This window comes from Aspergillus eucalypticola (assembly GCF_003184535.1).
Source record: "Aspergillus eucalypticola CBS 122712 chromosome Unknown BO83scaffold_4, whole genome shotgun sequence".
NCBI classification, from domain to species: domain Eukaryota; kingdom Fungi; phylum Ascomycota; class Eurotiomycetes; order Eurotiales; family Aspergillaceae; genus Aspergillus; species Aspergillus eucalypticola.
In genome coordinates, this window is record NW_020290278.1 from 386,109 (window position 1) to 400,451 (window position 14,343).

Consider the following 14,343-nt stretch of genomic DNA (forward strand, 5'->3'; position numbering starts at 1 on the left):
TTCTCAAGACTAGTGGGTTCTCTATTCTTTGTTTATTACTATACCAACACCACTACCTCATAGCAACGTGAGCTCTGCTGTAATCATCACCGAGCCGAGCAGCTCCGATGGAGATGATAAAGTTCCAATTATTAGACAGTAATAAATAACACTTATTATTAATATACAATACGAGCACATGCTTCAGGAGCTTAATAATATTCCTTAGAAGTATAATTTCTTTTCTAGCTTTATAGAATGGAGCTTACTAGCCGGTTATCTTGTAATTTCCGTGATCTTTACAAGCCTTCAGGGATCTAATAAAATCCAGCAAGGACTAAGTAGTAATAATACAGAAAAAGTTGTCTTTAACACTATTCAGAATCTGCTGCTAGTTGGTATAGCATGCTCCCTGTTAATAGTCAGAGTCGGCATTATAGTATTTCTCTTCTTCTGATAGAAGCATAATTATCTGTGGCTTATCAATCATCTTTTTATATAAGACAAACAGGAAAGAGCTGATTATAATTGATTAACTTTGGAATAGACCAACCATACTTAATACAGGTGCTAGACTCCTTACAACAAAGATCAATATATACACAGCCAAGGGCGGTAAATAGTCCATCATGTCTCTTTTGACTGTGATTATTACTGCCCCATCAACAACTATCTCTTTGTCTCTCGCCATTTTCTATAAATTTTGGAAAATCGAGAAGATCAAACAGGAGCATGAGATGGAGCAGAAAGCTGGTTTCGCTCAACCGCACAGTAGCTGAAGCTACAAATCTCGGCTGGGCGTCGTCCACTGGCAATCCGCGTCAGACATTCCAGGCAACTGACCATCTCAGTGGGCGGGATAAAGAGGGCGGGGCATCATAATTGTGAATTTCAACAGTAAACGCTCCTTGTAGATTGCCAGTGGTGGAGGGGTCCTGAGACTGGGAGCTAGAAGGGGTAGACGGGCTTGGGAAGTCATTTCAAGAACTATGCTTGAGATCCAGAGTTAGTAAGGCCTGGGGTAATAATGACCAACTGGCTTACTGCAGTTTATGTGGCTTGTTCCAACTGCATTAAAGAACGGATCTGTGGGAGCATTCTCAGGGAAGGGCGGCGGGGGGCGATTACCCATTTGTTTTGTATAGGAACTGGAAATTGCCATACATAGCTTGATCATATCTCAGTCATCTGATATATCCCTCTCCTCTACATACAATGCGCCACTGTTGGATTTCCTTGAATAGCAGAAACAATATAGAACACCTTGTACAGCTTGACAATTGACGCCATATATAAGCTTGTTATAATGATGAATCGGCCTTGGAGAATTTTCAACTTCTCTTGGGCTGACGGCCTGGGAGGATTGTCTCAGCTGACAACCTGTCTTCTAGGTGAGCCTGTTGATTAGCATTTATGTCCTTACCGATAGTAGTTTCATCACTGAGTTCCGATCCTATTATGAGGCAAGCCTTGCTAGAGAGACAGGTCTGGACTTCATCATCTTGTGGTTGGGAATCAGAGCTCAAGGTTAACATCTAAGGTCTCTTTATTAGAGTTGTTGGGTTGGCATGACAATTCCATCTATGTGCTTGTTTCTGCTTCCCAGATGATGAGGTAGGAGTAACTTGAGCTGTTGTAATGGAGCTGAGGTCTAGAATAAAATAAAAATTATCCGCACCAATCATGAGCCACGATGTGTTGATAGTGATACCCAAAATTCTGCTGGTGATAACATGCGGGACTGCCTAGAAAGAGCGAAAAATTTTGTCCAATGGTTTCCGTTCCTGAAGAAAATTGAAACTATGAATATCACAGATGCCTTGTTGGAGATGCCATAGACATTAGTCTTGAGATCATAATGCAACAGAGTAGATCCATTGATTAGCTATCCCCCTCCACTTCGCACTATTTCCAGTAAGCTAAACATAGGGAGAGCGGCCTCTGGGCAGTGCATACTGTACGTATGAGAATTGGAATGATTGCCCGGGTGACTGAGGAGACTTTCAGCGGTGAGGAAATAAGGATGGTTTTGTGATTTGTATCTGTCGGGACATATCCTTCTGTCAGAACAAACTTGCGGTAACTTACCGCTGCCGAACGATGGACAGCGTTCCGAAGCTTGGTGGACACATTCCTGCGCTGGTGTGGTGACCGCCGAACGTCGCGTATGGGATCCATGGGTGTTTTGGAACTAGACGAACTATCTAACAGATATCTGTGAATCAATATCTTCTGGAGGCAAATTATATACAACAGAAGGGATTTGCTGGTGGTCACCCACCCAACTACTAATCTCCCGGCGTGTGGCTTAAAGCGCGGCTAATGCCTGGGTGGATGCAGCTTGCATGAGCTAAAGATAAATACTGCTTTATTATTCTAAGACTAGGGTGAGCTAGGGTGAGTGTATAATAATTAGTGTGAGTATATTCATCTTATTCATGTTTATTAATATAATTAGAAAATCTTGATATCCATAGAATCTATACAAGATTAGTTATAAGATATAATATTACTATCTGTAGTACTATCTTTCTTGACTGCATATACAGCCACAGACTGACATGAAATTAGCAGGTATACTGAGATAAGAATCTAGAAGTAATAGACTATCTCATTTTTGAAGAGAAAGTAGAAATTTATAAAAAGCTAGGCATCGACCTGGAGCTCCTGCGGGGGCCGTGCGCCAACACCTTATTAAGTAGGGTTCATGAGGCCGGACAGTGTAGCAGGGAGGCAGTGAAATCACAATTCCGAAGATCCAATCAATCATTCGGTAATACGGAGTACAGCAATCACGTAGACAGTACAAGTAACTACTAGTCTATGCTTACGCCTGAGATGTACCCCAGTGACGTGTCAAATTGACTGAGGCTGAAGGCTGCACGTGAAAGCAGCCAGCCAATAAGCCACTTCAGGATCAGGATCCCCCGATAGCCTTATCTCCGGGCATTCACGAGGCTCCTCATCCTCCCCAGCAATGAGTACACCAGATATTCTGTTCTCAGGATGGGCGGCATCCCCTTCACAGCGCTCGGCTGCGCAGCCTGCAAGAAGCGTAAGATAAAGGTCAGTCCAGAAATCTGCAATCGGACTACTGTTCGGTGGCTAAGCCCGGAAGTGTGATCTAAGAAAGCCCGAATGCGACAATTGCATCAAAAGAGGGAAGGCGCCTTGCCCTGGTTATCACGATCGGATCTTTATTCACCACACTCTTGTATCCCGACACGCGCGCAATGGAGAAACCACGCGCCCAGTCCCCCAGCTGGTTGGACAGCTCAAGCCCCTGGCTTTGCCTGCTCGCTTCAATATGAGTGCCGAGGCTCGCACACAGCTATTTGCCAACTTCATGCACACCTTCTTCGCCCCCAACCCGTCCCTGAATGGCAGGGACGACACCTGGTACTTGTTGATGGCGCGCTTCCCAACCTTAGCCGGCCAATCAGAACTGCTAGATCGATCGGTCATCGGCTTGGCCTCGGTGTTTCTGGGGACGAAGAAAAGGGATAATCAGTTAGCACATCATGGCTTGGAGATCTACAATAGTGCTCTGCATACGATGCTACGGATCTTGCAACGCAATCACCCGCCTACGGCTGCCACTCTCTACTCGGCCATTGTATTCCAGACTTACGAGGTATGGTCGTTCCATGCCAATGGGGTCCTATTTCTGACAAGACGTAGACTATGCAGAATAGCGAGACAGTCTTGCGTGATTGCTTTGCCCACATACAGGGCGCCACAGCGATTCTGAAGCGACAGGACTGTACCCGATACGATGATAAAACTCTTATCAACGCCATCATCTGGAGACATAAATGGGCGGCAGTAAGTTTATTTCGAATCCGACAATAGATTACTGACAGTCATATAGGCAATGTTTGTCCTCAATACCCCATACAGTATAGCACTGGACGGGGAATGTCTCAGTCTTGGACGGACAGACAGCCCGGCGGACGGGTTATTCGGAGTGATTGCCGCATGCATTGTTTTACGCAGAGATCTATGCAAACTCATCGGGCGACCGCATCACAATCGGGAACCCCCATGTCAGTGCCAAGCACTACTGCAGCGCTGCTTTGAGCTCGAGGAGCGTCTGCAGGTAGACTGGCTGCATACGTCCTCGCACAGGCTGGACGGCAAACCCACTCCATGTAGCAGGTGGGTATTCAGTCAGGAGCCCAGCATGCTCCCTTTGGACCCAGATCTTGCTCCGTATATATTCAGAAATCTTGAAACAGCCAAGATATACCTCCTGTATTGGGTCGCTTCGCTGCTCATCCGCCGCGTGATTTACCAAATCGAGACGCACCTGTTGCGAGACCCCGATCCGAGCTGCATGCTGTTCTATACCAGAGAAATCTGCCGCTCTGTAGCATATTGCATACAACCTAAAAATCAAATGTCAGCCGGGCAAGCCCTCCTCATGGCACTGTCCCAGGCATGCAAATGCTATATTGACTGCGGAAACCAGGCTGAATTCCTGTGGTGCCAAGCAGTCTATCCGTTCATTGCAGCGAGCGGCTTCGGTATAGCCAATCTCCTGAGCCAGGTGGAGTGGAAGTTTTGGAATGCGGCTCAGAGACAGCCACGGGGGTCTCTCTTGTTATTACCTGAGGCGGTGCATAATACTTCGATATTAGCGACCGTAGGGGATACACGGCAGTAGTGGTAATGCGACCTCGCTGGGGAAATAAGCAATGATATAGTTGATCCGACGCATCCCGATTGGGCCAGACAAGGCCATGCACGGGATTCGCACAATTTGCCCCGTTAAGACTAGTGTGCTATCATAGCATCTATTTACATTTGATATGACTGCGCAAGGCTGAACTCGGCTGAATAATACTGCTGCCCATGGAAATAAATCATCAACCCGATATCCAAGAACATCAGCGGCACGGCGAAGCACAGACAAGAGTACTTGTACCCAGCATCCGTCGTATTGTCGTCTTTCCTGATATGACTGATCCAGTCGGCGAAGCGGGCGACCCTGTGTAATGTTGTGGCATTTCTTCTGGGAAAAACTGTTTGTTTTTCTATTTTTGATCAACATTCTGAATGAATTCTAAGAGGTTATCGACTATGCCCGCTTCTCTCAGAATCCTCTATCTTTCCTAACCGCAAAGAACGATTTGAAAGAGACTTAGAGACGCTGCTCAAGATAAGTAGAAAGCACTTCTAAAGACACTCCTTGACTCCTTTCTAATGCAAAATTGTAAGTTGCTCTTGATTGCTGGATATCACTATTCCAGCAGGCATTTATGGCTGTGACTTGCTATTTTATCGACAGTGATAGGGAATATTATGAGATTCTTCTTGGATTTGAGTCACTCTATAGAGAAACCTTAAGCCATACAGGCGCTTATCGGAGTAGTGTCTTAATGAGACTTCTTGATCAGTATCGGATTGCAGACCGAGTTCTGAGTCATGGGATAGGGAAAAGTGAGTATATTCTAGGTATTGGGTAGGCTTCCGCACAACCCAACCTAAGCCGGACCCAACATGGACCCAACCCAGCCCGGGTTGCCTTTTGGGTCAAGACGTTCGGACCAAATTGGGTTATGCGGAAGCCTAGTAGTAGTCGGGCAATTTCTGCCCATACTGCCATGCAGTCAGGTAGATTGCACGAGGTCCCTTAAGTTAGAAGCCCACTGGTTACCCAGTGGGAACATGGGGTTAGAAGGATTAAATATCAGTTTACGAGCAATCGAACACAGACATCTCAACGAGCCACCACAGCCATAACCATTGTCTACTTGCTGGCGAATATCACTTTGAATCTGTCCCATGGTTTACTATCCTGAAGCCACTTAACATCGAGCCTCAGTCTTACTTAAGGAACGCCCCGGTTCTGCTTTCAGCTATGGGATAATAGATATAGCTAGCCGAGCACCCTCTCTATCTCTGATCATAGGGTGCTGGCTTGGATGGGCTTACTGCTGATATATAACCCAAGTCAGACTATGACAATGCTACGTGTTTGCCAAAGATAATGTCAATTGTTAAATCTACCTAGTCCCTTATATCTAGAATCCGTCGGGAGGGTTCCATATCTACTTTCAACTCTGTGCGCAGACCGGTAAAGAATGTGTTCCGAGTGGGAGAGAACTTCACACCGCAAATGTTGCCGTACATTGACTGCAACATTGACCGTTTTTTGGCATCCCATTTCCATAGTACTTCTGCGGTTTTCTCCAACTCCCACCAGGCTTGCTCTGCATGCTCACCCATAAGGCGCTGCTTGATGACAGAGTTCTCAGCGGGCGGCGGCGCGGTGTATCTCTCCATGCTCTCCGAGGTCAAAAAATCAATACAAAGAACATCTGATGTGCCTTGGCAATTTAGATGTCCATCAACGAAGCTCCAAAATCTAGCTTCCAGTGGAGTTAAGCCGAGGTTGTTCTTTTGCTTGGTGTTTCCATTCGCGATTGCGCTGTCTGTGAACATATCAAGCGGAATTTTCTCCTCGTTGTGCCCACCGAAAGCGACACAGGCGTAATGTAACGGCGTGTCACCGTCTGTATCGGCCTTCCTAACGTCAGAGCAGCCTAAGTTTTTGGCATAATCGACTACGCGCTCCTACAGCCGAGATTGTGACCATAACTTGCTTGTGGCGAGGAGATGCAGGATAGTGATTTCTTTTTCTGGATGGTAGTGGAATAGTGTCATCTCAAATAGCGGCGCAAGCTCATTGAATGGTAGAAGTATCTTAAGTAAGATTTTTGTCGCCGACTAGGAGAACAGATTTTCCTATATAATGATAATACTGACGGCGGTGCATCCTTTCAGGGGAATTGTGGGTCGGGCTTTGTCAAATTTCAAGGGATGTGATATCCTAAAGCCATCTTGTAAGTTGCGAAGCTGTATTCTCCAGGTACTGAAAGATGCTTTTAATGGAGGTAATTTTATATCTTTGAAAATGATAGAAAGGGGGTCTGCCCCATTTTTGAGTAAGTTGTGCACGGCATTGGTGCGGCGAGTAATAACAGCCAGGTGTAGCGGGCTAACCACAAGACCCGAAGGGTGTGTATGGTAATAGGGTATGATAGTATTGCCAAGTTGGTGTAATAGAATATTGAAAATCATAACTTCAGTCTTTTGAGGCTTGGCTGCATAGATTCAGTCTTTTGAGGCTTGGCTGTCCAGAAGAGCATGTGTATTGTTGAAAGTCCTTGCTGTGAGGTAGTGGCTCTGGCATCGGCACCGCTCCTAAGGAGGAATTGGATAATATTAAGTTGCACGCCGTTCCTGACTAGATAGCGCACTATGTCCTTGTGGTTGTTCACTACAGCCGCCCAGAAAAGTAGTGGGTCATCAAGAGGCTGGTATTGGCGCAGCAAAGAAAGAAGGGATGAGAGTGTATCAGGGTGGCCATAGTTGACCATCCTAATCTGCTGCGGGGGCCCATTGGGTTCCATCACTATCAAACCTAAGGGCGTCTCGGCGAATGGGGCTTGGCCTTGTTGCGAGCCATGTCGATCCAAGAAGGCTCGGACAATCCTGATGTTATAGCACGGTTGGTCGAGTACAAAGACGTTGCAAAGCTCTGAAGACCATGAGTTTGCTAGCTGGGTTTGTTTCGCTGTATTCTTATCCGGGATTTTGGGAAACTCAGCTCCAGTCTCTAACAAGGCCTGGACCAAGGCCGGTTTATCCTGAGCAATTGCCCAACGTAAAGGCGTGATTGAATTCCCAGTAATCTCATCATGGAAATGAAGCCATTGAGCGCGGATCCATACTTTTAGCTTGAGATCTACATGTGTTAAAGGGTCGCCGTTCGCTATTTTGTGTATATTAATACTAAACTTACTTGGACTCTTGTTTGTAATTTTGGGAGTTTAAGAGCTATCTTACCGAAGGTAGAGTTAGTCGTGAATAAAGTAGGGTAAAGAGCGTTCTGCTTGACTGCCAAGGGGTGTGCTTTCTGATTCACGTCGAGGCCCATGCCAACCAGAAATTTGACGAGAGGGCTCACGCTTTCTGGCGGTATATTTTCAAGCAGAAAAAGTAGGTTAGATGCTGGTGATAAACTTGTGATATTAATCGTGCCACGACCCAGTAACTCCATAGCAAGTGAGGATGAGCCATGGTATAAGACCAGGAGAATATACTTATATAAATTACCTGGTTGAATTGAATGAGTCCACCTATCCAGAAGAGCAAGTACAGTTTCGGGCCTTGCTATACAACATGTATATCAAAGGGCCACATGGTGCAAAAGCGCGAAAAAGATAAAATTTATTGATAAATCTGATAAGCATGTAAGAACAAGCTGTTCATTAATCTCTTCCATGTAAACATGATACATAGGACAGTCTTTCCTGTAGATTAAGTTTGACAATGTGGCCTTTTGGTATAACAGGAGATAAAAATATAATATTTTAAAGACTTCTTTTTCTTCCTTGCACAGTAAACCTCATATATCCTAATCTTCTGTATACTTCACGGTAAACAGGCGAGAAGATCTTACATATCTATTAAGAATATTACTAATAGTATCCTCAAGCTCATTCATTATTCATGAACTAAAACAGAGAGCTTCTTTAATAAGCCAATATACATTCTCTCCCCTTGTGACAAGGGACTGGCCATAAGATTGGTACAGATAATAGCTGACAGCCCGTATAAGTCAAAAGCCACTCTCCGCCGTGGAATATATCTATCCAAGCTCCAAAGTAATATCTTAGCTGACACCAAAGTCTGTCAGCAAGTATATTCCATATTTAAATGCGGCCTGGAATAAGATAGGCCGCTCCTCCGGAGTAGATACTTTGCTGTAAGTACTGTGAATCCTGCCATTAAAATACTCTTGTAAAACAATAAATAGGTGCTGCTGAATAGCAGGAGTATACCAGAGCTAGATTTATTATAATAATTAGCCTCCTTTACATGTAGTAGATGGATGGAAGGTATAGCAATTTCTTGAATTCCAGTATAATATAGAAACTTGTCAAGAAGATGCTGGTTTGTTATTATATAATTAAAATTACTATTGGAATGCATTATATGTTCATGAAGCAAACAATAGTAAGGGCCCATATTCGAAGTTAGTGAAAAGCAAGTAGAACATGATAACAGAATATTAATTATGCTAGTAGAATCCTCATCAGCCATCTAGAGATGACCAGGAACAGAGAGAAGAATTTCAGAGATATTAGTTCCTTCAAGCTTATAAGCAGTACTTGCCCATCTGACAAGTCCTTTCTGAAAAGAATATGTCTTTATAGTATAATCAAATCCAGGAGTAGAATCACTATTTCTGTAGAATACATATTCCTTATAAGTCTGGCACGCAAATTGCTTGTAGTACTCGCATTTCTGAAAGATTCCTAAGCAAATTAAACGGTACCAACAGTTAGTAAATATAATCAGGCATTCTATATACCTCTATAAAAGATCCACTCATCGAGTCAGGATAAATGAGTAAGGTCACTTGACTGTATAAGTAGAACCAAGACAGTCTAAAAGCCATATTTCCACCCTTTCTAATCCCATTCCAGGAGTGGTCAGTGGGTCTGTCACAAGCAGTTAGTAGAAATTTAATCCAGTAACTTAAATCTTATTTGTTGATAGTAGCGGCTCGTCTCCCAACTGCCTTCATGCTGGTAATTTAAAAATATAGTGGGTGATGCGCCGCTTTCAAAAAGATTTTTAAATATTACTAAATAATCAGCTAGTAACCCTGTATCCTTGCCTGCTAATCTAAATATAATAGTGTCGCTGTAGTCATTAGAGACTTTTCTGATTAAGAAGTATGGAATCTGCTTCTAGTAATGGAGTATTAAATAGACGAGTTGTGAATTAATAAAAAGATTATTGATTCCGTTCTACTTTTAATATTTCCTAGAATTTCCAACTCGTGCTCACTGCCTTAAATGTCTTTGAGATAATGGGTGCTCGGAAAGGTCTTTTGTCTGTGATTGTTTTCTAATCTCCTGATCTTGAGCATCTTCAGTAACTCCAGGTGAGTTAGTACTTTCACTTTACTATTTCTTTTACTGACCCTTAAGATAGATATTCAATGCTTCTTCAAGCAGGTGGTTTGGGATAACCGGTCTATAATTCCTGTATAAATTATCCCTAAGTGTGAATGACTTGGGAACACAGCTTCGATCAAAGAGACAGACAAGTGTGACAGTCCATTCATTTCTGGAATATTCATAGTACTTAACTTCTTGTACGTAAGGCTTCCAGTTGTCCCATTATAAGAGTTGATCTAATCGGACTGTGTATATTCAGCTGTCTTACTCTGTTATAAGTTATTGTCAAAGTACTATGCTAAAGGAACATACTGAAGACTAGATATCCAGTAAATAAGTAATTTACTGGGATCCACCTGATCATGGCTTCGGATAATAATGTTAAATAATATTAAATGGCCATATCCTCTTGCGTGAGCCTCCTCAAGATTGTTACAATTATCCTATATACGCAAAATGGATTTGTCCCTGTACAGCTTTCCCGTCCAGTTCTCCCATCGTTAATACTCCATTTGTGTTGTGTTAAAGTTCAAGAAAGAATTTTCCTTTTCGATTAGCTGTTATGTGGTTATATAGAATAATCTTTAGAAATATTGACTCCCCAGCTGCAGACTTAAAGTAAAATATCTGAAGAGCAGTCTGTTTAGGTATTTTTTTAATAATAGTAACAGTGACAGTGCCGGATAGCCGGCCAGAGTCATGAATAAAACATTTATGCCATTGGACATGGTCCTCCGAAACACAATTTCATCTGTATTCTAAGTAATCCAATCGCATAGCAGGACACTCGGTATCAACATAAACTAGGGCGAGGACAGAGGCGCAGGGATGGACAACTGCAGGAAACAAGTAAAACAGTGTAAGAGTGAAGAGTAGGAGGAACAAGTATAAACTGTAATATATAATCAGTCTTGCAGCCTGTTCAGACATCAGTCTCTTCGGTCCTTGAATCAGGGAAGCGCGGATAGTAGTTAGGATATCTCTAGAAACTAATAAACAAAATAAGATCCCGTATAAACAAGCGACGCATTTTCTAACAGTATAGGCTGAAGGGCAGGAAAATAATACATACAACTACTAGACAAAAGGCGGCAAAACAGAAGGAAGAAAGTCTGATTCACCTGAACAGCTAGTCAGAGCTAAAGGGATGCCTTTCCAGGATTCTGGAAGTAGAGACAACAGAAAACAAGGGCACAACCGCAATTTCTGACAAGGAGAAAAGAAAAGGGAGTTGGGTAGTGAACAAGACAGCAAGAATTTTCATTCTTCAGAGCAGGTGAGACGAGGGGGCCGCAATCAGGTAAATAAGTGCAGAATATGGGGGGGGGGGGGGGGGGATTAAAGGAAAAAAAAGAAAGTGGATGAAGTAGGAGAGCCAGAGGGTAAGAGGATCTTATATACTCGGAGAAGGTGAACGGGCAATGATGACAGTACATTGTATCAGGCGACTAAGCCGAAAGCGGTAAAACTAACTGCAACAGGAAATTCGCAGGTCCTCAGATTACTCCACCAATCTCGCCATCACCACTCCAGATTGCGCATCGGCTCGTGGATGCGAATATGCCATAGCGGGCAAGGATTAACCCTTCTGGACCCTGACAATGCCTTTCAACGCGGCCGCCATGATGTCTGTCTCACGTGGAAGGCGGCTTCAGAGTTCTTATATAGTCCCGTCTCGTCTTCGAATTTGAAGTTACATCGACGTGCAACCCTAATTCAGTATCAAAGTCGGGGACTCATACCCCTGTTATGAAGCAACATGGCATCCACACCCGAAAAGACAATAGAGGCCGACGAAAAGGCTGCCTCCCCCAGCACAAGCAGCCTTACCAACATCAACGAGAAAGCTCTCCTTCGCAAACTAGACTTTCGTCTCCTCCCACCACTAACTATCCTATATCTCTTATCGTTCCTCGATCGCAGCAATGGTAACACGCCTTTCCCCCTGCTTTGCACCCGATAAAAGTCCCCAAAATCTAATGTCAATCCTATAGTGGGAAACGCCCGACTCGAAGGCATGGCCACTGAGATCCACATGTGTATGTACCACCCACCCCTACCATATCACATCACATAACAAATAAGCCCTAACCAAAAAAACAGCAGGAGACCAATACCTCACCGGCCTAACCCTCTACTTCATCGGCTACGTCCTCTTCGAAGTACCCTGCAACATCATCTTGAAGAAAACCACACCCCGGATCTGGCTCCCCTCATTAACATTAGTCTGGGGTGTTGTGGCGACGCTTCTGGGAGTGGTGCAGAACTATGCGGGATATCTTACTTCACGAACTGGTACACACATCCCCCCCTTCCCCGCTAAACCTACCGTATCATAACATGCACAATGCTAAGAAAGTAATGAAACAGCCCTCGGCATAGCAGAAAGCGGCCTCTTCCCCGGCGTGGTCTTCTACCTGTCGATGTGGTATAAACGCAACGAGCAACACTACCGCGTAGCTCTATTCTTCAGTGCTGCTTCTTTAGCGGGTGCTTTTGGAGGGATTCTAGCATGGGTTTGTACCCCATCCTTTTCTGTTTCAGCCAAGCTAAGGAATAAATACAGGGAATAGCCCACATGAACGGCGTAGGCGGATACAGTGGCTGGAGATGGATATTCATCTTGGTACTATTCCCCATATCCCATCCTACACCCCTACCTCAAACCCCAACTAACAGAAAGGGAAAATTAAAGGAAGGCCTCCTAACAGTCCTCATGTCCATCGGCGCCTACTTCTGGGTCTACAACTACCCCTCAACAGCCGAATTCCTAACCCCCGAAGAGCGCCAATTCATCCAATTCCGTCTGAAGAACGATAACGACTCTACCCGCGACGAGCAATTCACCTGGAGTGCCGTCTTCGACGCCTTCAAAGATATCAAAGTCTGGTTATACGGACTGGCCTTTCATACGATGTCGCTTCCACTCTACACCCTATCTTTATTCATGGTGAGCTACTTTCCCTTCCAAGGAACACATAGCACTCACTAACAATCACATCTATATGAAAATTTTAGCCAACAATCATCTCCGCCCTAGGCTACACATCCGCGCAAGCCCAACTCCTCACCGTCCCGCCCTACGCCGTTGCCTTCGTCCTCACCATAACCGTCGCCATTCTATCGGAGCGCACGCACCGCCGCGCGCCCTTCATTCTGGGTTCTACGGCACTAGCATGCATAGGCTATATCCTTCTACTAACTGATCACAGACCAGGGGTCTCCTACCTGGGGACGTTCTTCGCTGCAGCGGGGATTTACCCCGCCGTGGCGATCGTGTTATCGTGGCCGGCGAATAATGTCTCCGGTCAGACGAAGAGGTGTATTGCGAATGCGATGCAGATTTCAATTGGGAATTTGGGCGCTGTCTTGGGGACGCAGTTGTATCGGACGGAGACGAGTCCGAGGTATTTTCTGGGTCATGGGTTTGCGTTGGGGTATTTGGTGGCGAACCTGGTGGTTGTGGGGGTGTTGTGGGAGGTGTTGAGGAGGGAGAATAGGGTTAAGGCGGAGGTGAGGGAGAGGGAGGGGATGGAGGCGTTGATGGGGGATGTGGGAGATGCTGAGGGGGACTTTTTGGGGGATAGGGATCCGAGGTGGATTTTTCAGACGTAGTCTGGGTACTGTCTAGTTATTTGGAGGTATAAGGGCTAGAATAATGGTATGACTCTCAGGTACGTTCAATAGAAATTTGGTACAGTATAACTATTGGAGGTTGCCTTGTCATCGCCTCTTTCATCCATGTTTTCCACGCACATTGCTGCATTACCCAATGTTGCTCCATACAATTCCTCTTCTTCCAAACCCCCTTGCTCATACTTGAGATACATCATTGCGACTTCTTTCATCTCTGACATGATGGTATTGGAAGAATAGGATATGAGATTGTAATGTCGAGCGTTGAATTATATGTTCGTCTGGTGCGGTCGTAAAGAGACAAGGCAATGGAGTAAGAACATGGAAGAAGATCAAAGCCTTGAAAGATGATAGATAGTAGGTCGTACAGATCATCAATCCGTGTAGGGAGTGCGCTTCGAGGCATGATTCGACCCCAGCCTCGACAAACGAAATAAACTGTAATAGTATCATTCCTTCATGCAAGTAGGACCCGGGTGGTGAGGGGTACAGCGCATCATGGTAGTCAAACTGAATGAACGAGATAGAAACAGTGAGTGTAAATGCCTGTATGTACGTGCGAGTGTTTGTGTGTGTGTGTGCGAGAGAGAGAGGAAGGATATATGAGGAAAGAGAGATGGATGGATGAATATATTACGAATTTCCTAATTCGGCAATCCTGTCCCCAAGGCCAACAGGACTTCCCAAAAGAGACATCTTCAGCCACGACTTCCTTCTTCTTCTCAGTTCCTTCCTCTCATGTTAAAGA

General features: G+C 44.7%; 4 protein-coding genes across 4 annotated transcripts; 2 read left to right on the top strand and 2 right to left on the bottom strand.

Annotated features, from left to right (window-relative positions):
- Positions 1 to 2,966: 2,966 nt before the first annotated feature.
- BO83DRAFT_354101 (Zn(II)2Cys6 transcription factor domain-containing protein) lies at positions 2,967 to 5,122 on the top strand. The gene is made up of 4 exons (XM_025529084.1): positions 2,967 to 3,045; positions 3,098 to 3,613; positions 3,661 to 3,804; positions 3,851 to 5,122. The coding sequence occupies exons 1-4, from the start codon at positions 2,986 to 2,988 to the stop codon at positions 4,643 to 4,645; spliced, it is 1,515 nt and encodes a 504-aa protein (XP_025391515.1). The 5' UTR covers positions 2,967 to 2,985; the 3' UTR covers positions 4,646 to 5,122.
- An 869-nt stretch (positions 5,123 to 5,991) lies between these two features.
- On the bottom strand, positions 5,992 to 6,648 carry BO83DRAFT_385515 (uncharacterized protein; the record flags this gene model as incomplete). The annotated part of the gene is made up of 2 exons (XM_025532620.1): positions 5,992 to 6,511; positions 6,563 to 6,648. 2 exons carry the CDS (start codon positions 6,646 to 6,648, stop codon positions 5,992 to 5,994), a joined length of 606 nt encoding a protein of 201 aa, XP_025391516.1.
- A 413-nt stretch (positions 6,649 to 7,061) lies between these two features.
- Positions 7,062 to 8,047, bottom strand: BO83DRAFT_385516 (uncharacterized protein; the record flags this gene model as incomplete). The annotated part of the gene is made up of 2 exons (XM_025532621.1): positions 7,062 to 7,759; positions 7,834 to 8,047. 2 exons carry the CDS (start codon positions 8,045 to 8,047, stop codon positions 7,062 to 7,064), a joined length of 912 nt encoding a protein of 303 aa, XP_025391517.1.
- Positions 8,048 to 11,718: 3,671 nt separating this feature from the next.
- On the top strand, positions 11,719 to 13,574 carry BO83DRAFT_354102 (allantoate permease family MFS transporter; the record flags this gene model as incomplete). Its single annotated transcript, XM_025529085.1, has 7 exons — positions 11,719 to 11,887; positions 11,954 to 11,998; positions 12,063 to 12,254; positions 12,330 to 12,475; positions 12,526 to 12,585; positions 12,655 to 12,909; positions 12,978 to 13,574. 7 exons carry the CDS (start codon positions 11,719 to 11,721, stop codon positions 13,572 to 13,574), a joined length of 1,464 nt encoding a protein of 487 aa, XP_025391518.1.
- Between the last annotated feature and the right edge of the window lie 769 nt (positions 13,575 to 14,343).